Source organism: Ammospiza caudacuta, chromosome 33 (genome assembly GCF_027887145.1).
Source record: "Ammospiza caudacuta isolate bAmmCau1 chromosome 33, bAmmCau1.pri, whole genome shotgun sequence".
NCBI lineage: Eukaryota > Metazoa > Chordata > Aves > Passeriformes > Passerellidae > Ammospiza > Ammospiza caudacuta.
In genome coordinates this window covers 558281-582295 of record NC_080625.1, presented here as the reverse complement: position 1 = coordinate 582295, position 24015 = coordinate 558281, and the positions used below count along the sequence as shown (strand labels likewise).

The window sequence follows — 24015 nt, the reverse complement described above, 5'->3', positions numbered from 1 at the left end:
AAGTTTGGGGAGAAACCCCGGAAATGAGAGAGTCCGGTGTGTGGGGGAGGGGCGGGGAACCAGGGGTCACTGCGGGGTCACTGCGGGGTCACTCTGGGGTCACTCTGGGGTCATTTGGTCACTCCAGAAATCCCGGGGACGGGGAGGGGATGTCGCCACAGTGACCACGCCCACACTGGCCACACCCACACTGACCACGCCCACTCCGCCACCGCCGTTTCTTTGTTCCTGCGCCCCCTGGTGGCGACTGCGGGTAACGGCGGCCTCTGTGATGGGCACCCTGGTGCTGACCACACCCACAGCGACCACACTGACCAATCCCCACTGGCCACACCCACACAGACCACGCCCACGCCGCCATTGCTCCACCACCGTTTATTCCTCCTTGCGCCCCCTGCTGGTCACTGCAGCCACTGCAGCGGTCACTGGTGGTCACTGTGGTGCTGACCACACCCACAGTGACCACAATGACCAATCCCCACTGGCCACCCTGACCACACTGACAGACCACGCCCACGCCGCCATTGCTCCACCACCGTTTATTCCTCCTTGTGCCCCCTGCTGGTCACTGCAGCCACTGCAGCGGTCACTGGTGGTCACTGTGGTGCTGACCACACCGACCACAATGACCAATCCCCACCCTGACCACAGACAGACCACGCCCACGCCGCCATTGCTCCGCCACCGTTTGTTTCTCCCTGCGCCCTCTGCTGGTCACTGCAGCGGTCACTGCGGTCACTGGTGGTCACTCTGGTGCTGACCACACCGACCACAATGACCAATCCCCACTGACCACACCCACCCTGACCACACAGACAGACCACGCCCACTCCGCCATTGCTCCACCACCGTTTATTCCTCCTTGCGCCCTCTGCTGGTCACTGCAGGTGACTGCAGCCACCCCAGCGGTCACTGCGGTCACTCTGGTGTTCACTCCCGCGGTCACTCTGCTGGTCACTCTGCTGGTCATGCTGGTCACCGTGGTCGCTCTGGTGGTCACTCCCGCGGCCGGTGCACCACGACCTCGCCCAGCGCCTCCAGCACCTCCCGTTTGTAGTCGTCGAAGTCGCCGTCGATCTGGCTCAGGCCCTGCTCCTCCACCACCCACAGCTGGCAGTTGGTCTCGGTGATGAGCCGGGCGTCGTGGCTGACCACGATCACCGCTGCGACGTCACAGTGATGTCAGCGCGATGTCACGGTGATGTCACCGTGATGTCATAACCGCGGGTCGCGTTTTAGGGGGGGGTTTGGGGCATTTCCCACCCACAGCTGGCAGTTAGGCTCGGTGATGAGCCAGGCGTCGTAGCTCACCGCAATCACCGCTGTGACGTCACAGTGATGTCATTGTGACGTCATAACTGTGAGTTCATTTCTGGGGGGGGACTTTGGGGTGTTTCTCAGACATTTTTGATCCATTGCTGGTGCATTTTTGATTCATTTATGGGGAGTTTTTGAGCAATTCTTGCAGCGTTGTTGATCCACTTTGGGGTCATTTTGGATGCATTTTTGGAGCAGTCTGTATCCATTTTAAGGGCATTTTTAAACCATTTTTGGGATATTTTGGATCCATTTTTGGGGCGGTTTTGGGGCATTTTTTGGGAAATTTTGATCCATTTTTGGGGCATTTTAGATGCATTTTTGGGCATCTCCCTTCCCAACCCTCATGGAATTTTCCCTCCCCATATTCTAATTTTCCCCTTCATTTTTGGGTTCCTTTTCCCATTTCAGGGTCCCTTTTCCCATTTTTAGCATCCCTCTCCCATTTTCGGGGTCCCTCTCCCCATTGTTAGGCATGACATCATCGCCGTGGCCCCGCCCACCCTCCCCAGGCCCCGCCCAGGCCCCACCTCCTTTGTACTCGTTGATGGCGTCGGCCAAGGCGTCGATGGATTCGATGTCCAGGTTGTTGGTGGGCTCGTCCTGGGGTCAAGGGGTCACTCAGGTGGGGTCACACCTGGCCACGCCCCCCACGGCATGGCCACGCCCCTCCCAGAGCAGCCACGCCCACCCAGACCACACCCAGGGCTGTGATTGGACTGAGAACTGGAAGTGGGGAGGGGTCAAGGGGTCACTGAGGTGAGGTCAGACTTGGCCCCACCCCTCAGGCCCCGCCCCTCTCAGGCATTGCCCCTCTCAGGCCCCGCCCTCAGGTCCCGCCCCCTTTAGGCCCCGCCCCTCTCAGGCCCCGCCCCCTCACCAGGATCAGCACATCCGGTTCCCGGCAGGAGAGCTCAGCAAACACCACCCGGGCCTTCTGCCCGCCTGCGGAAGGGGCGGGGCTTAGACACAGGCCACGCCCTCCCTGGTGCTAACCACACCCCCATACAGAAGCCACACCCCCAGGGACTAACCACGCCTCTCCAGACAGTAGCCACGCCCACCCATGTGCTAGCCACGCCTTCTCTGTCCTAGCCATGCACTCCCTCGGTGGTGGCCACACCCTACTAGATCATAGCCACGCCCTCCAGACACTAGCCACGCCCTCCCAAGTACCAGCCATGGCCCCCAGACACAAGCCACGCCCTCTCATGGGCTAGCCACGCCTTCCCAGGTACTAGCCACGCCCTCCCAGACACGAGCCACAACATTCCTATTCATAGCCACGCCCCCCATAGACTAGCCACGCCCTCCCATACACCAGCCACGCCCTCCCGATGGTGACCACACCCTTTGTGGTCATAGCCACGCCCTCCCAGGCACTAGCCACGACCTCCCAGGAACTAGCCACACCCTTCTAGATTATAGCCACACCCCCCCGACACCGGCCACGCCCCCCGGGCCTTTGGCCACGCCCACCCGAGAGCTTGGCGATCTGCAGCGTGTGGGCGTGGCCCTCGAGGCCGAAGCGGCCCAGGCAGCGCCGCGCCTCCTGGTGGGGGAGGTTGAAGCTGCGCTGCAGGAACTCGGCCGCCGTCTCCTCCAGGCGCAGCTGCTCGGCCGCCTGCTGGTTAAAGAACCCCACCTTCTGTGGGCGGGGCCGGGGCGGGGTCAGGGACAGGCCACGCCCACATCGTAGCCACCCATCGCTGCTGGTTAAAGAACCCCACCTTCTGTGGGCGGGGTCAGGGACAGGCCACGCCCACATCATGCCTACCCATCACTGCTGGTTAAAGAACCCCACCTTCTGTGGGCGGGGCTGGGGCAGGGTCAGGGACAGGCCACGCCCACATTGTAACCACCCATCCCTGCTGGTTAAAGAACCCCACCTTCTGTGGGTGGGGCTGGGGCGGGGTCAGGGACAGGCCACGCCCACCTGAGAGCCAGCCACACCCACCCCTGACCTGTCATATCCAACACTCCCTGCTGGTTAAAGAACCACACCTTCTGTGGGCGGGGTCAGGGACAGGCCACGCCCACATCGTGACCACCCATCACTGCTGGTTAAAGAACCCCACCTTCTGTGGGCGGGGTCAGAGACAGGACACGCCCACAAACCATTAACCAACCCCTCCCTTCCCAGCGTGGCCGCGCCCACTTCCCACCAGCCACGCCCACTTCCCACCAGCCACGCCCATCCCATAATTCTGAGCCCCACATTCTTCAGGGGAGGGTGGGCGGGGTCATGGCCACGCCCACAAACAATGGCTCCTCCCCACCCCAAATTTGGCTTTAAAAGTGGCCACACCCACCTAGGTGAGGCCACGCCCATCTCCATTAGGCCACACCCTTTGCGTTTGCATACAAAGCCACGCCCTCAACCGCACCCGCTTAAGCCCCACCCCCTTACACGATGTCACACTCATTTAGGCCCCGCCCCCTTCCCACTAATAGAGACCACGCCCATTCAGGCCCCGCCCCCGCTGGCCCCGCCCCTTTACCAGCCGATGGTTGCGCCTCATCTGCCCCCGGAGCTGCGGAGGAACCAGGAGGGAAAGGGTTAAAAAATCCAAATTTTGGGTTCTCCCCAAGGTTTGGAGCCCACCCCCATTTTTGGGGGATTTTCCACCAATTTTTGAGATTTTCCCTCCCTTTTCCGGAAACCTTTTCCCCAATTTTGGGGGATTTTTTTTCCCATTTTTGGGTATTTCCCCTCCCAATCTTTGGGCTTTTCCCACCAATTTTTGTGAGTCTTCCCCCCGATTTTTGGGGCTTTTCCCTCCCTTTTTTGGGTTTCCTCCCCTCCCCCCACCAATTTTTGGGAACACATCCCAATTTTTGAGGATTTCTGGGTCATTTTGCATCCATTTTTCGGGATATGCGCCCCCCCCCCCCCCCCAAATTTTTGGGAATATTTTTCCCCCATTTTGAGAGGGTTTTCCCTCCATTTTTTGGGCTTTTCCCTCCAATTTTTTAGGAATATTTTCCCCGATTTTTGGGAATTTCCCTTCCCCATTTTTGGGGATTTTCCCTCCATTTTTCAGGAATATTTTCCCCGATTTTTGAGAATTTCCCTTCCCCATTTTTTGGAGATTTTCCCTCCATTTTTCAGGAATATTTTCCCCGATTTTTGAGAATTTCCCTTCCCCATTTTTGGGGATTTTCCCTCCAATTTTTCAGGAATATTTTCCCCGATTTTTGAGAATTTCCCTTCCCCATTTTTTGGGGCTTCTCCCTCCAATTTTCAGGAATATTTTTCCCAATTTTTGGGAATTTCCCTTCCCCATTTTTTGGGGATTTTCCCTCCATTTTTCAGGAATATTTTTCCCAATTTTTGGGAATTTCCCTTCCCCATTTTTGGGGATTTTCCCTCCGATTTCTCAGGAATATTTTCCCCGATTTTTAGGAATTTCCCTTCCCCATTTTTTGGGGCTTTTCCCTCCGTTTTTCAGGAATATTTTCCCCGATTTTGAGAGGGTTTTCCCTCCATTTTTTGGGCTTTTCCCTCCAATTTTTTAGGAATATTTTCCCCGATTTTTGGGAATTTCCCTTCCCCATTTTTGGGGATTTTCCCTCCGTTTTTCAGGAATATTTTCCCTCATTTTTGGGTTTCCCCCCACCAATCTTTGGGGAACTTTCCCTCCCATTAATTCACATTTTCCCCCCATTTTTCAGACTCCCCAATCCCATTTTTGGGCTCTTTTTCCCCCTTTTTTGGTCCCTCTATTTTCAAGCTCCCTTTTCCCATTTTTGGGGTTCCTCCCCCATTTTCAGGCCCCCCAGTCCCATTTTCTTGCTCCCTTTTCCCATTTTTTGGGGTTTTTGCCCCGTTTTGGCCCCGTACCGGCGTCAGGGCCCCGGTGAGCAGCTGCAGCAGGGTGCTCTTCCCGACCCCGTTGGGGCCCACGATGCAAACTGGGGGAAAATTGGGGGGATTTGGGCAAAACGGGGCAAAATGGGGGAAAATTGGGGGAAATTTGGGGAAAATTTCAGGGAAATTGGGGAAAATTAAGGGGAATTTGGGGGAAAATTGGGGAAATTCGGGGAAAATTTGGGCACATTGGGGAAATTTGGGGGAAATCGGGGGAAAATTGGGGAAATTTGGGGGGAACTGGGGGAAATTTGGGGGACATTTGAGGAAATTGGGGGAGAATTTGGGAAATTTGAGGGGTTCCCATTCAGGGAGGGAGGGAGGGCCCCGGAAATCCCTCAGGGGGTTTTGGGGCTGTTTTGGGGCCATTTTTGGGGTTTTGGGGCTGTTTTGGGGTTTTGGGGCCATTTTGGGGGTTTTGGGGCCATTTTTGGCGTTTTGGGGCCCTTTTTAGGGGTTTGGGGCTGCTTTTGGGGCAGTTTCTGGGGCCGTTTTTTGGGCCATTTTGGGGGTGATTTTGGGGATTCTGGGGTCATTTTTGGGGTTTTGGGGCCATTTTTTGAGCATTTGGGGCCATTTTGGGGGATTCTGGGGCCGTTTTTTTTGGGTTTCGGGTCATTTTTGGGGGGTTTGGGGCCATTTTTGGGGTTTTGGGGACGTTTTTGGGGCCCCACCTCGGGATTCCATGTCGATGCCGAAGTCCAGGTTCCGGAACAGCAGCTCCTGACCCTCGTAGCCAAAATCCACTCCTGGGTTTGGGGGAAAATTGGGATTTTTTGGGGGGAAAACTGGGATTTTTGGGGGGAAATTTGGGATTTTTGGGGGGAAATTTGGGACTTTTGGGGAAAATCTGGGATCTTTGAGGAAAATTAGGGATTTTTGGGGGGAAATTCAGGACTTTTTTGGGGGGAATGCCCCTTAAATCCCTCCAAAATTCCCTAACACCCCCCTCAAAACCCCCAAAAATCCCCAAAATTCCCCCCAAATGCCCCAAAACCCCCAAAACCACCCCAAACCTTCTGAATCCCCCCAAATCAACCCAAATCACCCCAAAATCTCCCAAAAATCCTCCCAAATCTCCCCCCAAACCACTCCAAAACCGCCCCAAACCTCCTCAAGCATCCTTTGAAATCCCCCCAAAATCCCAGAAATTTCCCCAAAACCACCCCAAAAGCCCCTAAACCTTCTGAATCCCCCCAAATCCATCGAAACCCAGCCAAAAATCTCCCAAAAACCTCCCCAAATCCCACCCCACAAACCACTCCAAAACCACCCGAAACCCCCTCAAACGCCCTTCGAAATCCCTCAAAAATGCCCCAAAAAAACCCCAAAAAATCCCCAAAAATCACAAGAAAAAACCCCAAAACCACCCCCAAACCCCCTGAAATGACCCCAAAACCCCAATTTCAGGTTCTGACCGTGCAGTCCCAGCACGGGGGGGCTCAGGGGGGGGGTGGGGAGGGTGAAGCGCCCGGAATATTCCCGAGGCTGGAACCCCCAAAACCACCCCAAAACCACCCCAAAACGCCCCAAAATCGCCCCAAAAACTCCAACACCGCCCCAAAATCACCCTCAAACCTCCAAACCACCCCAAACCCATCGAAACCCACCCAAAAAATCCTCCCAAAAATCCTCCCAAATCCCACTCCCCAAACCACTCCGAAACCCCCTCGAACGCCCTTCGGAATCCCTCAGAAACGCCCCCAAAAAAACCCCGAAAAAAATCCCCAAAAATCACCAAAAAAAACCCAAAAAAGAGGGATTTGGGGTCTCACCGTGCAGCCCCAGCACGGGGGGGCTCAGGGGGGGCGGGTTGGGGAAGGTGAAGTGCACGGAATATTCCCAGGGCTGGAACCCCCAAACCACCCCTAAACCACCCCAAAACCACCCCAACACGCCCCGAAATCGCCCCAAAAACTCCAACACCACCCCCAAATCACCCTCAAACCTCCAAACCACCCCAAACCCACCCAAAAAACCCTCCCAAAAACCCTCCCAAAATCCCACTCCCCAAACCCCCTCGAACGCCCTTCGGAATCCCTCAAAAACGCCCCAAAAAAACCCCAAAAAATCCCCAAAAAAACCCAAAAAATCCCCAAAAAACCCCAAAAAATCCCCAAAAATCACCAAAAAAAAAACCCCAAAAAAGAGGGATTTGGGGTCTCACCGTGCAGCCCCAGCACGGGGGGGCTCAGGGGGGGCGGGTTGGGGAAGGTGAAGCGCACGGAATATTCCCGGGGGCGCCGCAGCAGCTCCGGAGCCTCGGCCGCGTCCTCGGAGGGCGCCCGGCGCCGACACTTCTGCTGCTTGCGGGTCAGCGCCTCCTTGGTCTGCTTCTCCTGCGATTTGGGGGAAATTCAGGAGGTTTTGGGGTTTTTGGGGAAGTTTGAGGGTGTTTTTGGGGGAGTTTGAGGTTTTTTCGGGGTTTTTTTGAGGTTTTTTGAGGTTTTTTGGGTTTTTTTTCCAGGATTTTTGGGGATTTTCTGCTGCTTGCGGGTCAGCGCCTCCTTGGTCTGCTTCTCCTGGGATTTGGGGGAAATTTGGGGTTTTGGGGTTTTTCGGGTTTTTGGGGGTGTTTGAGGGTGTTTTTGGGGGAGTTTGGGGTTTTTTTTGGGGCTTTTTTTTGGGATTTTTTGAGGTTTTTTGGGGTTTTCCAAGGGTTTTTGGGGGGGATTTTCTGCTGCTTGCGCGTCAGCGCCTCCTTCGTCTGCTTCTCCTGGGGAAATTTGGGGGAAATTCAGGAGGTTTTGGGGTTTTTGGGGATGTTTGAGGGTTTTTTTTGGGGGCAGTTTGGGGTTTTTTTCAGGGCTTTTTTTGGGATTTTTTGGGGTTTTTTGGGGTTTTCCAAGGGTCTTTGGGGGCCATTTTCTGCTGCTTGTGGGTCAGAGCCTCCTTGGTCTGCTTCTCCTGCGATTTGGGGGAAATTCAGGAGTTTTTGGGGTTTTTGGGGAAGTTTGAGGGGTTTTTGGGGGAGTTTGGGGGTTTTTTCGGGGTTTTTTTTGAGGTTTTTTTGGGGTTTTCCAAGGGTTTTTGGGGGCCATTTTCTGCTGCTTGCGGGTCAGCGCCTCCTTCGTCTGCTTCTCCTGGGATTTGGGGGAAATTTGGGGGAAATTTGGGGTTTTGGGGTTTTTGGGGATGTTTGAGGATTTTTTTGGAGAGAGTTTGGGGTTTTTTTCGGGTTTTTTTTTGAGGTTTTTTGGGGTTTTCCAAGGGTTTTTGGGGGGATTTTCTGCTGCTTGCGCGTCAGCGCCTCCTTGGTCTGCTTCTCCTGGGGAAATTTGGGGGAAATTCAGGAGGTTTTGGGGTTTTTGGGGATGTTTGAGGGTTTTTTTTGGGGGCAGTTTGGGGTTTTTTTCAGGGCTTTTTTCGGGATTTTTTGGGGTTTTTTGGGGTTTTCCAAGGGTCTTTGGGGGCCATTTTCTGCTGCTTGTGGGTCAGAGCCTCCTTGGTCTGCTTCTCCTGCGATTTGGGGGAAATTCAGGAGTTTTTGGGGTTTTTGGGGATGTTTGAGGGTGTTTTTGGGGGAGTTTGAGGTTTTTTCGGGGTTTTTTTTGAGGTTTTTTGAGGTTTTTTGGGTTTTTTTTCCAGGATTTTGGGGGATTTTCTGCTGCTTGCAGGTCAGCGCCTCCTTCGTCTGCTTCTCCTGCAAATTTGGGGGAAATTCAGGAGTTTTTGGGGTTTTTGGGGAAGTTTGAGGGGTTTTTGGGGGAGTTTGGGGGTTTTTTCGGGGTTTTTTTTGAGGTTTTTTGGGGTTTTCCAAGGGTCTTTGGGGGGCATTTTCTGCTGCTTGCGGGTCAGCGCCTCCTTGGTCTGCTTCTCCTGGGGAAATTTGGGGGAAATTCAGGAGGTTTTGGGGTTTTTGGGGATGTTTGAGGTTTTTTTGGGGGGAGTTTGGAGGTTTTTTCGGGGGTTTTTTTGAGGTTTTTTGGTTTTTTTTTTCCAGGAGTTTTGGGGATTTTCTGCTGCTTGCGGGTCAGCGCCTCCTTCGTCTGCTTCTCCTGCAATTTGGGGGAAATTTGGGGGAAATTTGGGGTTTTGGGGTTTTTGGGGATGTTTGAGGGGTTTTTTGGGGGAGTTTGGGGTTTTTTTCGGGGCTTTTTTCGGGATTTTTTGAGGTTTTTTGGGGTTTTCCAAGGGTTTTGGGGGGATTTTCTCCTTGGTTTGCTTCTCCTGGGGTTGGGGGGAAATTCAGGGGGGATATTTTTGGATTTTGGGATTTTGGTTTTTTTGGGGGGGTATTTTTAGGGTTTTTTGTGTAAATTTTGGGGGTTTTGGGATTTTGGTTTTTTTGGGGGGTATTTTTAGGGTTTTTTGTGTAAATTTTTGGGGTTTTTAGGGTTTTGGGTTTTTTGGGGGGGTATTTTTAGGGTTTTTTGTGTAAATTTTTGGGGTTTTTGGGATTTTGGTTTTTTTGGGGGGGTGTTTTCAGGGTTTTTTGTGTAAATTTTTGGGGTTTTGAGGGATTTTGGGAGCCCTCACCGCCTGCTTGGTGGATTTCCCCCCGGCTTTGAGGTCCCTCAGTTTCTTCTCCTGTTTCTCAAATTGTTTCAGCAGCTCCTTCTGCTTCTGCTGGTACATCTTCTTAAAAGTCACTGAAAATCAGAATTTTTTGCAATTTTCAGAAATTTTCCAGAATTTTCCACAATTCCTGGGAATTCTGGGCTGTTCCCAACCCCCTCAATTCTCATTTTCCCTTTTTATTTTTGGTTTGCTCCCAATATTCCCAATTTTCCCTTTCCATTCCCCATTTCCTCCCTCCTTTATTCCCAATTTTTCCTCCCCGTTTTTTCCCAATTTTCCCCCATTTTTTGTCCTTTTTCCATTCCCAATTTTCCCCAATTTCCCCAAATTTCCAGCCCCATTTTCCCTCATTCCCATTGCTCATTTCCTTCCTTTTTTTCCCATTTTCCCCCTCTTATTTTTTCCTGATTTCTCCACCCAAATTTCTCAAAATTCCCAGAATCCTCTTCCAATTTTCTCCCCATTTTTTGCTGCTTTTTCCCAATTTCCCTGGGATTCTTTGCTGTTTTTTCTCCTTATTTTTTTCCCATTTTTTTCCTTTCTTTTGCAGTTTTTCCGCATATTTTCATTTTTTCCCAATTTCCCCTTTTTTCTCCCCAAATCTCATTGTAATCCCCCTGTAATAATGCAGTTTGGGCTGTCCATGTTTTCCCCATTTTATTTCATTTTTTCACCACTTTTTCACCATTTTTTTGCTATTTCCCCCTTTTTTCCATTTTTTCCCAATTTCCCCATTTTTTACCCCAAATCTCACTGCAATTTCCCCTGTAATAATGCAGTTTCTGCCTGTCCAGGTTTTCCCCATTTTCCCCCATTTTATTCCATATTTTTCCCTTTTTTTTTTTTCCCATTTTTCCCATTTTTTCGCTGTTTTTCCCCATTTTTTCCGGGTTTTTCCCATTTTCCCCATTTTTTGCCCCAAACCCACAGCAGTTCCCCCTGTACCAGTGCAGTTTCTGCCTGTCCAGGTTTTCCCCATTTCCCCCATTTTATTCCATATTTTTCCCATTTTTTTCCCATTTTTCCCATTTTTTCAGTTTTTTCCCGTTTCTTTTTGTTTTTTTCCCATTTTCCCCATTTTTTACCCCAAATCTCACTGTAATTTCCCCTGTAATAATGCAGTTTCTGCCTGTCCAGGTTTTCCCCATTTTCCCCCATTTTATCCCATATTTTTCCCATTTTTTTGCCGTTTTTTCCCATTTTTTCACGTTTTTTTTCCCGTTTTTTCCGGGTTTTTCCCATTTTCCCCATTTTTGCCCCAAACCCACTGTAGTTGCCCCTGTAGTAGTGCAGTTTCTGGCTGTCCAGGTGGATGATGTCGGTGCAGACGTCGTCCAGGAACCCCTGGTCGTGGGACACCACCAGCAGCGTCTTCTTCCAGCTCTGCAGGTAACTGGGATGGGGCAAAAAAACGGGATTTTGGGAAAAAAGGGGAATTTGGGGGCAAAATGGGAATTTCGGGGAAAAACGGGGGAATTTCAGGGGGAAAAATATGATTTTCAGGGAAAAAAAATGAGATTTTTTGGGGGAAAAAAACAGGAATTCCAGAAGAAAAAATGTGATTTTTTCAGGGAAAAAAGAGATTTGGGGGGAAATAAATGGAATTTTGGGAGAAAAAAGGGAATTTTGGGGGAGAAAAATGTGAATTTCAGGGGGAAAAAATTGGGAGTTCCGGGGGGAAAATACTCACAGAGTTTTGAGGGAGAAAAGTGGGAATTTTTAAGGGGAAAACAGGGATTTTGGGAATAAACGGGAGTTACGGGGGAAAAATGGGAAAGTTCAGGAGGAAAAATGAGGGCTTTAGGAAAAGAATGGGAATTTTGGGGGGAAAATGAGAGTTTTGGGGAAAAACATCCTAAAACAATTTTTAAACCCTCCCCCAAAAAAAATCTCAAAAAAAAAAAAAAAAATCCCTAAAAAATATTCCCAAAAATCCTCCCCCCCTAAAATTCCTAAAAAAGCAAATAAAAATCCGCAAAAAAACCTCCAAAAGATAAAAAAAAATAAAAATTTTTAAAAAATCCCCACCAAATTAAAAAAAAAAATCTTATAAATAATAAATAAAACCTCTAAAAAATTCCCCAAAATTCCCTCTAAAAAATCCCAAAAAAAAAGAAAAAAATCCCCGAAAATCCTCTAAAAATCCCCAAAAAATTCACAAAAAAATCCCCAAAAAATTCACAAAAAAATCCCCGAAAATTCCCTCTAAAAAATCCAAAAAAAAACCAGAAAAAAATCCCCGAAAATCGTCTAAAAACCCCCGAAAAAGTCACAAAAAACCCCCAAAAAATTCACAAAAAAATCCCCGAAAATTCCCTCTAAAAAACCCCAAAAAAAAGAAAAAAAATTCCTGAAAATCCTCTAAAAATCCCCGAAAAATTCACAAAAAAATCCCCAAAAAATTCACCAAAAAATCCCCGAAAATTCCCTCTAAAAAAATCCCAAAAGAAAAGAAAAAAATTCCCGAAAATCCTCTAAAAAACCCCGAAAAATTCACAAAAAAATCCCCCAAAAATTCACAAAAAAATCCCCCAAAAATTCACAAAAAATCCCCGAAAATTCCCTCTAAAAAACCCCCAAAAAAAGAAAAAAAATTCCCAAAAATCCTCTAAAAATCCTCTAAAAATTCACAAAAAAATCCCCCAAAAAATTCACAAAAAAATCCCCAAAAAATTCACAAAAAAATCCCCAAAAAACTCACAAAAAAATCCCTGAAAATTCCCTCTAAAAAAATCCCAAAAAAAAGAAAAAAAATTCCCGAAAATCCTCTAAAAAGCCCCGAAAAATTCACAAAAAAAATCCCCAAAAAATTCACAAAAAAATCCCCGAAAATTCCCTCTAAAAAAATCCCCAAAAAAAAGAAAAAAAATTCCCGAAAATCCTCTAAAAACCCCCGAAAAATTCACAAAAAAAAAAAACCCAAAAAATTCACAAAAAAATCCCCGAAAATTCCCTCTAAAAAACCCCAAAAAAAACCAAAAATAAATCCCGAAAATCCTCTAAAAATCCCCAAAAAATTCACAAAAAAATCCCCAAAAAATTCACAAAAAAAATCCCCGAAAATTCCCTCTAAAAAACCCCCAAAAAAACAAAAAAAAATTCCCGAAAATCCTCTAAAAATCCCCGAAAAATTCACAAAAAAATCCCCGAAAAATTCACAAAAAATCCCGCAAAATTCCCTCTAAAAAACCCCAAAAAAAACCCAAAAAAAAAATCCCAAAAATCCTCTAAAAATCCCCGAAAAATTCACAAAAAAATTCCCAAAAATTTCACAAAAAAAATCCCCAAAAAATTCACAAAATATCCCCGAAAATTCCCTCTAAAAAACCCCCCAAAAAAACAAAAAAAAAAATCCCCGAAAATCCTCTAAAAATCCCCGAAAAATTCACAAAAAAAATCCCCAAAAAATTCACAAAAAAATCCCCGAAAATTCCCTCTAAAAAAATCCCCAAAAAAAAGAAAAAAAATTCCCGAAAATCCTCTAAAAATCCCCAAAAAATTCACAAAAAAATCCCCGAAAAATTCACAAAAAAATCCCCAAAAAACTCACAAAAAAATCCCCAAAAAACTCACAAAAAAATCCCTGAAAATTCCCTCTAAAAAAATCCCAAAAAAAAGAAAAAAAGTTCCCGAAAATCCTCTAAAAACCCCCGGAAAATTCACAAAATATCCCCGAAAATTCCCTCTAAAAAACCCCAAAAAAAAAAAGAAAAAAAATTCCCGAAAATCCTCTAAAAACCCCCGAAAAATTCACAAAAAAAATCCCCAAAAAATTCACAAAAAAATCCCCGAAAATTCCCTCTAAAAAACCCCAAAAAAAACCAAAAATAAATCCCGAAAATCCTCTAAAAATCCCCGAAAAATTCACAAAAAAAATCCCCAAAAATTCACAAAAAAATTCCCCAAAATTCCCTCTAAAAAACCCCAAAAAAAACCAAAAAAAAAATCCCAAAAATCCTCTAAAAACCCCCGAAAAATTCACAAAAAAATCCCCAAAAAATTCACAAAAAAATCCCCGAAAATTCCCTCTAAAAAAATCCCAAAAAAAAAGAAAAAAAATTCCCGAAAATCCTCTAAAAATCCCCGAAAAATTCACAAAAAAAATCCCCAAAAAATTCACAAAAAAATCCCTGAAAATTCCCTCTAAAAAACCCCCCCAAAAAAAGAAAAATAATTCCCGAAAATCCTCTAAAAAACCCAAAAAAATTCACAAAAAAATCCCCGAAAATTCCCTCTAAAAAAATCCCAAAAAAAAAGAAAAAAAATCCCCGAAAATCCTCTAAAAACCCCCGAAAAATTCACAAAAAAACCCCCAAAAAATTCACAAAAAATCCCCAAAATTGCAGAATCTTCCCCAAAATGCCCCAAAATGCCCCAAAATGCCCCAAATGCCCCGAAATGCCCCAAAATGCCCTCACTTGTTGAGCCAGATGACGGCGTTCAGGTCCAGGTGATTGGTGGGCTCGTCCAGCATGAGCAGCGTCGGCTCCAGGAACAGCGCCCTGGGCGGCACACGGGGAACAGCTGGGTGCCAGCGCACCTGGGCACACCTGGGCACACCTGGGCGCACCTGGGCGCGCCTGGGTGTGGCCATGACACACCTGGGCACGCCTGGAGCTCACCTGGACACACCTGAGCCTACCTGGAGCCCATCTAAACCCACCTGAACCCACCTGAGCCCACCTGGACACACCTGGAGCCACCTGAGCTCACCTGGGCACACCTGGTGCCACCTGAGCCCACCTGGAGCCACCTGAGCTCACCTGGGCACACCTGGTGCCACCTGAGCCCACCTGGAGCCCATCTAAACCCACCTGGAGCCCATCTAAACCCACCTGAACCCAACTGAGCCCACCTGGGCACACCTGAGCTCACCTGGCCAGGCCGACCCGCATCCTCCATCCCCCCGAGAACTTGCGCGTCGCTCTGTTCTGCATCTCCACACTGACACCCGAACCCAGCCCCAGCCCTGGAGCTCACCTGGACACACCTGGTGCCCCCTGGGCACACCTGGACACACCTGGGCACACCTGGTGCCCCCTGAGCTCACCTGGCCAGGCTGACCCTCATCCTCCCTCCCCCCGAGAACTTCCAGATCTGCATTGCCACGGGCACACCAAGCCCTGGAGCTCACCTGGACACACCTGGGCACACCTGAGCCCATCTAAACCCACTTGAACCCACCTGAGCTCACCTGGACACACCTGGTGCCACCTGAGCTCACCTGGAGCTCACCTGGAGCCCATCTAAACCCACCTGAACCCAACTGAGCCCACCTGGAGCCCACCTGGTGCCCCCTGAGCTCACCTGGCCAGGCCGACCCTCATCCTCCATCCCCCCGAGAACTTGCGCGTCTGCATTGCCACGGGCACACCAAGCCCTGGAGCTCACCTGGAGCTCACCTGGGCACACCTGAGCCCACCTGGAGCCCATCTAAACCTACCTGAACCCAGCTGAGCTCACCTGGGCACACCTGGTGCCAGCTGAGCTCACCTGGAGCCCATCTAAACCCACCTGGAGCCCATCTAAACCCACCTGAACCCAGCTGAGCTCACCTGGACACACCTGGTGCCACCTGAGCCCACCTGGACACACCTGGGCCCACCTGGTGCCCCCTGAGCTCACCTGGCCAGGCTGACCCTCATCCTCCATCCCCCTGAGAACTTGCGGGTCTGCATTGCCACGGGCACACCAAGCCCTGGAGCTCACCTGGACACACCTGGGCACACCTGAGCCCACCTGGAGCCCATCTGAACCCACCTGGTGCCCCCTGGGCTCACCTGGCCAGGCTGACCCTCATCCTCCATCCCCCCGAGAACTTGCGCGTCGCTCTGTTCTGCATCTCCGGGGTGAAGCCGAGCCCGGCCAGGATCCGGCGCGCTTTGGCCTCGGCGGCGGCGGCTCCGGTGGCGCGCAGCTCCTCGTACACCTGCGCAGGTGAGCGGGGGATGGGAGCCACGGCACCCACGGGGGCGCTTCATCCACCCCAGGTGTGCCCAGGTGTGCCCCGGGTGGGTTTAACCCCCCCCAGGTTGGGTTGAAGCCACCCCGGGTGTGCCCCAGGTACCCCTCAGGTGTTTCAGGTTCCCCCAGGTGTGCCCAGGTGTGCCCCAGGTGGGTTAAATCCACCCCAGGTTGGGTTGAAGCCACCCCAGGTACGCCCAGGTGTGATTCCAGGACCCTCCAGGTGTGTTTTAGGGTCCCCCAGGTGTGCCCCAGGTGGGTTTAACCCCCCCCCAGGTTGGGTTGAAGCCACCCCAGGTGTGCCCCAGGTACCCCTCAGGTGTTTCAGGTTCCCCCAGGTGTGCCCCAGGTGGGTTTAACCCCCCCCCAGGTTGGGTTGAAGCCACCCCAGGTGTGCCCAGGTGTGTTTTAGGGTCCCCCAGGTATCCGCAGGTGTGTCCCAGGTGTGTTACAGATGTGCCCAGGTATGCCCAGGTGTGCCCAGGTGTGCCCAGGTGTATCCCAGGTGTATCCCAGGTGTGCCCAGGTGTGCCCAGGTGTATCCCAGGTGTATCCCAGGTGTATCCCAGGTGTGCCCAGGTGTGCCCAGGTACCTTCTCCAGCCTCTCCGCGGCCGAGTCGTCGCCGCTCTCCAGGAGCCCCTGCAGGCGCCGCTCCTCGTCCAGGAGCCGCAGACGCTTCGTGTCGGCGCGGAGCACGGCCTGCACCGCGGGCGTGTCATCGGCCAACACCTCTGGGACAGGTGAATAACACAGGTGAGACAGGTAACACGGATAACACACACAGGTGACACACACAGGTAACACACACAGGTAACACAGTGTCGGCCCTGAGCATGGCCTGCACCGCGGGCGTGTCGTCGGCCAACACCTCTGCACAGGTGAGACAGGTAAATAACACAGGTGAGACAGGTAAACATGGATAACACACACAGGTGACACACACAGGTAACACACACAGGTAACACACAGCGTCAGCCCTGAGCACGGCCTGCACCGCGGGCGTGTCGTCCGCCAACACCTCTGGGACAGGTAAATAACACAGGTGAGACAGGTAAATAACATGGGTAACACAGGTAACACACAGTGTCAACGCGGAGCACGGCCTGCACCGCAGGCGTGTCGTCAGCCAACACCTCTGGGACAGGTGAATAACACAGGTGAGACAGGTAAATAACACAGGTAACACAGGTAACACACACAGGTGAGACAGATAACACAGGTAACACACACAGGGGACGCAGGTAACACAGGTATCACAGGTAACACACAGATAACACAGGTAACACACAGGCAAACGCACACAGGTAACACACACAGGTGACACACACGTGACACAGGTAACACACACAGGTAACACACACAGGTGACACACACGTGACACAGGTAACACACACAGGTAACACACACAGGTGACACACACGTGACACAGGTAACACACACAGGCGCCATTGGGCAGCACCTCCAGGGCAGGCAAACACAGGTGAGAGGGGTTAGAGACAGCGAAACACACGTGAGACAGAAACACGTCAGACACACAAGGTGTAACCCCGGTGTAACCCCAGTGTATCTCAGGTGTAACCCACATGTATCACCGGTGTAACCCCTGTGTAACCCCTGTGTAACCCAGGTATAACCCGGGTGTAACCCCAGTGTAACCCCTGTGTAACCTCGGTGTAACCCGTGTAACCCCAGTGTAACCCCAGTATAACCCCGGTGTAACCCCAGTGTAACCCTGGTGTAACCCCGGTGTAACCCCAGTGTAACCCTGGTGTAACCCCGGTGTAACCCCGGTGTAACCCTGGTGTAACCCCAGTGTAACCCTGGTGTAACCCCTGTGTAACTCGGGTGTAACCCCAGTGTAACCCCTGTGTAAGCCCTGTGTAACCCCGGAGTAACCCAAGTATAACCCAGGTGTAACCCCGGTGTATCCCAGGTGTAAGCCAGGCGTAACCCCTGTGTAAGCCCTGTGTAAGCCCGGAGTATCTCACCCTGCTCGCAGAGCAGCACGTCGATGTTGGGGGGGATGCTGAGGGCGCGGTTGGCGATGTGCTTCAGCAGCGTCGTCTTCCCCTTCCTGGAACACCCAAATGCACCCAAACTCACCCCAAAACGGACCCCAAACTCAGCCCAAAATCCACCCAAACTCACCCCAAAACGGACCCCAAAATCACCCCAAAACGGACCCCAAACTCACCCCAAAACGGACCCCAAACTCACCCCCAAATCCACCCAAACTCAGCCCCAAATCCACCCAAACTCAGCCCAAAATGGACCCCAAAATCACCCCCAAATCCTCCCAAACTCACCCCAAAACGGACCCCAAACTCACCCCAAATCCACCCAAACTCACCCCAAAACGGACCCCAAAATCACCCCCAAATCCACCCAAACTCACCCCCAAATCCTCCCAAACTCACCCCAAAACGGACCCCAAACTCACCCCCAAATCCTCCCAAACTCACCCCCAAATCCACCCAAACTCACCCCAAAACGGACCCCAAACTCATCCCCAAATCCTCCCAAACTCAGCCCAAAAGGGACCCCAAACTCACCCCCAAATCTCCCAGAATTCACTCAAAATCAACCCAAAATTCACCCAGAATTCACCCAAAATTCACCCAGAATTCACCCAGAATTCACCCAGAATTCACCCAAAATTCACCCAAAATTCACCCAAAATTCACCCAAAATTCACCCCAAAGTAAAGCAAAATTAACCCCAAACGAAGCCAAAATCCACCCAAAGTTACCCCAAAATAACCCCCAAACTACCCAGAATTAACCCCAAAACCCCCAGAATTAACCCCAAAAATCCCAAATTGCCCAAAATCCCTGGATTTCACCCCAATCTGACCCGTTGGGCCCCACGAGGCCGTAGCACCTGAATTAACCCCAAACCCCCAGAATTAACCCCAAAAGCCCCAGAATTAACCCCAAAAAGTCCGGGATTTTTGCCCAAACCCCCAGAATTAACCCCAAAAATCCCAAATTGCCCAAAATCCCCGTTTTTCGCCCCGGTCTGACCCGTTGGGCCCCACGAGGCCGTAGCGGCGCCCGGCCACGATGAACAGGTCGGGCGTTGACGTAGAGATCCTTGCCGTGGGCCGAGATGCTGAACTTCTCCAGCTGGAACGGGGCAAAAAACGCAGAAAATGGGAAAACTGGGGGGAAATGGGGTAAAACGGCTGGGAAAAATGGGAAAAATGGGGAAAAATCACAGAAAAAATGGGGAAAAAATGGGAAAAAAGGGGGAAAAATGGGAAAAAACAGGGGAAAACGGGGGAGAGAAAATGGAAAAAGACGGGGAAAAAAATGGGAAAAAAACGGGGAAAAAATGAGAAAAAAACGGAGGAAAAATGGGAAAAAAACGGGGGGAAAATGGAAAAACGGGAAAAAAATGGGAAAAAAACGGGGACAAAATGGGAAAAAATGGGGAAAAATGGAAAAAAATGGGTGAGAAATGGGGGAAAAATGGGAAAAAATGGGGAAAAAAAACGGGGAAAAAACGGGGAAAAAACGGGTGAAATATGGGAGAAAAACGGGGGAGAAAATGGGAAAAAAACGGGAGAAAAATGGGAAAAAAGGGGGGAAAAAATGGGGAAAAATCACAGAAAAAACGGGGAAATAATGGGAAAAACGGGGGAAAACCCCCAGGTGTATTTGCCTCTCTCCAGGTGTATTTTACCCCCCCAGGTGAGTTTTGCCCCCGTCCAGGTGAATTTTGGACCTCCAGATGTATTTTACCCCCCCTAGGTGTATTTTTACCCCCTTCCAGGTGAACTTAGAGATTCTCCAGGTGTATTTTCCCCCCCCCCAGGTGTATTTTACCCCCCCCAGGTGTATTTACCCCCCCAGGTGTATTTACCCCCCCCCAGGTGGTATTTTGCCCCCCCCCAGGTGTATTTGCCCCCACCCAGGTGTATTTTACCCCCCCCAGGTGTATTTGCCCCCCCCAGGTGTATTTACCCCCCCCAGGTGTATTTACCCCCCCCAGGTGTATTTTACCCCCCCAGGTGTATTTGCCCCCCTCCAGGTGTGTTTTGCCCCCCGTGCCCACCCTTTTCACCCCCCCCAGGTGTATTTGCCCCCCCAGGTGTATTTTACCCCCCCCCAGGTGTATTTACCCCCCCCAGGTGTATTTGCCCCGCCCAGGCGGGCTCTGCCCCCCGTGCCCACCCTTTTCACCCCCCCCAGGTGCATTTGCCACCCCCAGTGTATTTGCCCCCCCCCAGGTGTATTTGCCCCCCCCAGATGAGCTCTGCCACCCGTTGCCCACCCTTTTCACCCCCCCCCAATTGAGTTTTGCCCCCCCCAGGTGTATTTGCCCCCCCCAGGTGTATCTGCCCCCCGTGCCCACCTTGATGTCGGAGGCGTTCTCCAGCATGGCCTGGCGCGACGACAGCTCGGCCTGGGACACGGCGAAGTCGCCCTCGCCCGTCATGGCGGGCCGCGCGCAGCGACGCCACCTGCCGCTCAAACTCCGCCTGGGCGGGGCCACAGAGCGCCACGCCCGTCAGGGACACGCCCCACCGTGGGACACACCCACCGGGACACGCCCCACCGTGGGATACACACACCGGGACAAGCCAACCGTCATGGCGGCCCGCGCGCAGCGACGCCAGCTGCCACTCAAAATCCGCCCTGGGCGGGGGCCACAAACGTGCCACGCCCGTCAGGGACACGCCCACCGTGGGACACACCCACCGGGACACGCCCACCGTCATGGCGGCCACGCGCGCAGCGACGCCAGCTGCCGCTCAAACTCCGCCTGGGCGGGGCCAGCGGTCAGGGACACACCCAGTGTGGGATACGCCCACCGGGACGCGCCCCCGGTCATGGCCACCTGACACTCAAACTCTGCATGGGCGGGGCAAACAGGCAGGGACACGCCCACCATTGCCACGCCCACCAGGGACACGCGCGCAAACGGACCCGCCCCCTGTCATGGCCGCCGCCCGCAGCGCGCCAGCTGCCGCTCAAACTCCGCCTGGGCGGGGCCACAAACACGCCACGCCCATCAGGGACATGCCCCACAAACAGGCCACGCCCCTTTGGCTAAGCCCCGCCCCAACCATCAACCCGTGCCACACCCCCTTGGCTAAGCCCCCGCCCACAGCCATACACCAAACCAATGCCCTGTTAGGCCCACACCCCTTTTGCTAAGCCACACCCACACCCCCAAGCCATGCTGCTAGGCCACGCCCCTTGGCTAAGCCCCCGCCCACAGTCATACACCAAAGCAATGCCCTGTTAGGCCACACCCACTTTCTCAAAGCCATGCCCCTGTAGCTAAGCCCCGCCCCCTTTAGGCCCCGCCCCGGGTAAGCCCCGCCCCCCACCTGCTTCTTCATTTTCTTCTTCTCCTTTTTGCTGACGCGGGCGTCCGGCCCCGCCCTCGGCCCCGCCCCCTCCTCCTCCTCCTGCGGAACCAAAACGGAGAAAAACGACCCCAAATGGCCCAAAATACCCAAAAACGGCCCAAAATATCCGAAATAAACACACCAAAAATAACCCCAAACTAGCCCAAAATATCCCCAAAATATTCTAAAATAACTCCTGAAAAAACCCAGAATATCCCCAAATGTTCTCAAAAATCCATCAAAACCCCTCAAAAAACCCCCAAATATCCCAAATTATCTCAAATTCTTCAAAATATCCCAATAAACCACCAAAATACCCCCAAAACACCCCCAAAATAATCCCAAATTCCCCCAAATATCCCAAATTATCCCAAATATCCCAAAATAACAAACCCAAAGTACCTCCAAAAGTATTCTTAAAAAAACCCCAAAAAAATCCCAAAAATAATCCCAAAAATAATCCCAAAAATAATAATCCCCAAATAATCCCAAAACCCCCCAAATATCCCAAATTATCCCAAATATCCCAAAACAATAAACCCAAAGTACCTCCAAAAGCATTCTAAAACAAAAAACCCCAAAAAATCCCAAAAATTTCCCAAATAAAAACCCCAAAATACTCCAAAATAACCGCAAAATAACCCCAAAATAGCCCCAAAACCCCCAAAATATCCCCAAAATCCCCAAATCCCAAACTCACGTTCTCGCTTCCCTTCCGGGCTCCTTCCTCCTCCTCCTCCTCCCTCCTCCTCCTCCTCCTCCTCCTCCTCCCTCAGGGCCCCGAACTTGTTCTGTCCCAAAACGGGGCAAAAACCCCCAAAGTTGGGGCTTCACAACCCCCAAAATCCCCAAATGGCTCAAAAACCCCCAAAGTTGGGCTTCACAACCCCAAAAACCCCAAAAAGCCCCGAAAATCCCAAATTTGGGTCCCCACATTCCCCAAACCCCCAAAAATCCAAATTTGGGGCTCCCATCCCCCCAGAACCTCCAAATTTTGGAGTCTTTGAGCTCAAAAAAAACCCCAGAATTCTCAAATTTTGGGCTCTCCATGCCCCAAAATCCCAAATTTGGGAGTTTTGGTGCCCCAAATCCCCCCCAAAAAAACCCAAATTCCCCCCAAATTCCCCCCAAATTCCCCCCTCACCTTCCTGCCCGGAGCCCTCCTCGGAGCCTTCGGCCTCATCCTCATCGCTGGGAGGTTTCCCCTGAGGATTTTGGGGACAAAAATGAGAAAAATCCCCAAAAATTTGGGACATTTGGCGTCCCCAAAAATGTGGGAATTAAAAATAAAAAATGGGGGAAAACCCGAAATTGGGAAAAAAACCCCAAAATTTCTGCACCTGCTTCTTCCCTTTGGGCTTTTCCCTTCTTGGGGTTTTTCTTCTTCCTCTTCTCAGCCTCCTCTTCCTCCTGGGACACGAAAATTTGGGGTTTTTGAAGGATTTTGGGGTCTTGGTCTAAAATTTGGGGTTTTGAGAAGGCTTTGGGGGTTTTTCAGGAATTTTGGGGTTTTGTCCAGAAATTTTTGGATTTTTTTTTTTGGCTTTTTGTGAGGGAATTTGGGGTTTTTTTTCCAGAATTTTTTGGGGTTTTTTCTTAGGATTTGGGGGATTTTTAAGCGATTTTGGGGCTTTTTTTCAAGAGACTTTTGTGGGTTTCTCCTGAGGATTTTGGGGTTTGTTTGAGGGAATTTGGGGATTTTTTTCCCCAGAATTTTTTGAGGTTTTTCTCAGGGGATTTTGAGGTCTTTTTCCAATATTTTTTGGGTTTTTCTCAGGGATTTTGGGGTTTTTTTCCCAGAATTTTTTGAGGCTTTTTTTCAGGGATTTTGGGGTTTTTTTTCAGGATTTTTTTTGGGTTTTTCTCAGAGATTTTGGGTTTTTTTCCCCAGAATTTTTTGAGGTTTTTCTCAGGGATTTGGGTTTTTTCCCCAGAATTTTTTGAGGTTTTTTCTCAGGGATTTTGGTTTTTTTTTTTCCAGATTTTTTTTGAGGTTTTTCTCAGGATTTTGGGGTTTTTTTCCAGGATTTTTTTGGTTTTTCTCAGAGATTTTGGGGATTTTTTTTCAGATTTTTTTGAGGTTTTTCTCAGGGATTTTGGTTTTTTTTTTTTTCAGATTTTTTTGAGGTTTTTCTCAGGGATTTTGGGTTTTTTTTCAGGATTTTTTGGGTTGTTCTCAGGAGTTTTGGGATTTCTCCCCCCACCTTGTTGCTTTTGCCCTTTGTTGGCTTTTTCTCCTTTTCCTCCTCCTCCTCCTCCTCTTCCTCGCTCTGCTCCTGGTTCAGGGCAGCAAAAACCATTCCCACCCTAAAAAACACCAAAAAAACCCCAAATTATTCACTGTCCCCCAAAATTCCCCCTTCTCCCGCATTCACACCCCAAAACCTCCCAGAATTCCACTTTTTATTGATGTTTTTTCCCATTTTTTAAAAGTTTCTCCTTAGAAATTTCCATTTTTGAGAAACTGTTCCCCATCTTGAAAAGATTTCCCCCCATATTTTTTAATTTTTACCATTTTGGGGGATTTTCCCCCTTTTTAAGGAATTTATGCCAATTTTGTGGATTTTCCCCCATTTTTTATGACTTTTCCTATTTTTGTAGTTTTCCACCCCATATTTTGTGGATTGTCCCCATTTTCAGGATTTTTTGTCCACTTTTATGGATTTTCCCCCATTTTTCGGGGACTTTTTCTCAATTTTTCTGAACTTTTTCTCAGTTTTTGTGGGGTTTTTTTTCCATTTTCCCAAATTCTTGTGATTTTCTCCCATTTTTCCCATTCCTCCATTTTTTTTTTGTGGTTTTTCCCCATTTCTTTCCCCATTTTCCCCAACTTTTTTCCGTTTCCCCCATTTTTCCTACTTTCCCCAATTTTTTCCATTATCCCCTCTCCGTATTTTCCCCATTTTTCCCCCCATTTTTTGTGAATTTTCCTCATTTTTTTTTCATTTTCCCCCAATTTTTATCCAATTTTTTCCTTTTTT

The 24015-nt window shown here is 50.2% G+C and overlaps 1 protein-coding gene and 1 pseudogene across 1 annotated transcript in view; one reads left to right on the top strand and one right to left on the bottom strand.

Moving 5' to 3' along the window:
* Window positions 1-24015, top strand: part of LOC131570177 (zinc finger protein 665-like) — a 507112-nt pseudogene that overhangs the window by 208291 nt on the left and 274806 nt on the right.
* Window positions 863-24015, bottom strand: part of ABCF1 (ATP binding cassette subfamily F member 1) — a 35408-nt gene continuing 12255 nt past the window's right edge. The window contains exons 13-25 of the mRNA XM_058822502.1: window positions 16267-16406; window positions 15490-15638; window positions 14128-14211; window positions 10978-11102; window positions 9668-9780; window positions 7356-7527; window positions 5863-5937; window positions 5162-5232; window positions 3819-3851; window positions 2797-2965; window positions 2198-2262; window positions 1848-1920; window positions 863-1163 (exon numbers count right to left, since the gene is read on the bottom strand). Of these exons, the coding sequence (XP_058678485.1) occupies window positions 997-1163; window positions 1848-1920; window positions 2198-2262; window positions 2797-2965; window positions 3819-3851; window positions 5162-5232; window positions 5863-5937; window positions 7356-7527; window positions 9668-9780; window positions 10978-11102; window positions 14128-14211; window positions 15490-15638; window positions 16267-16406 (1436 nt within the window). The 3' untranslated portion in view covers window positions 863-996. The remainder of the gene's footprint in view (window positions 1164-1847; window positions 1921-2197; window positions 2263-2796; window positions 2966-3818; window positions 3852-5161; window positions 5233-5862; window positions 5938-7355; window positions 7528-9667; window positions 9781-10977; window positions 11103-14127; window positions 14212-15489; window positions 15639-16266; window positions 16407-24015) is intronic.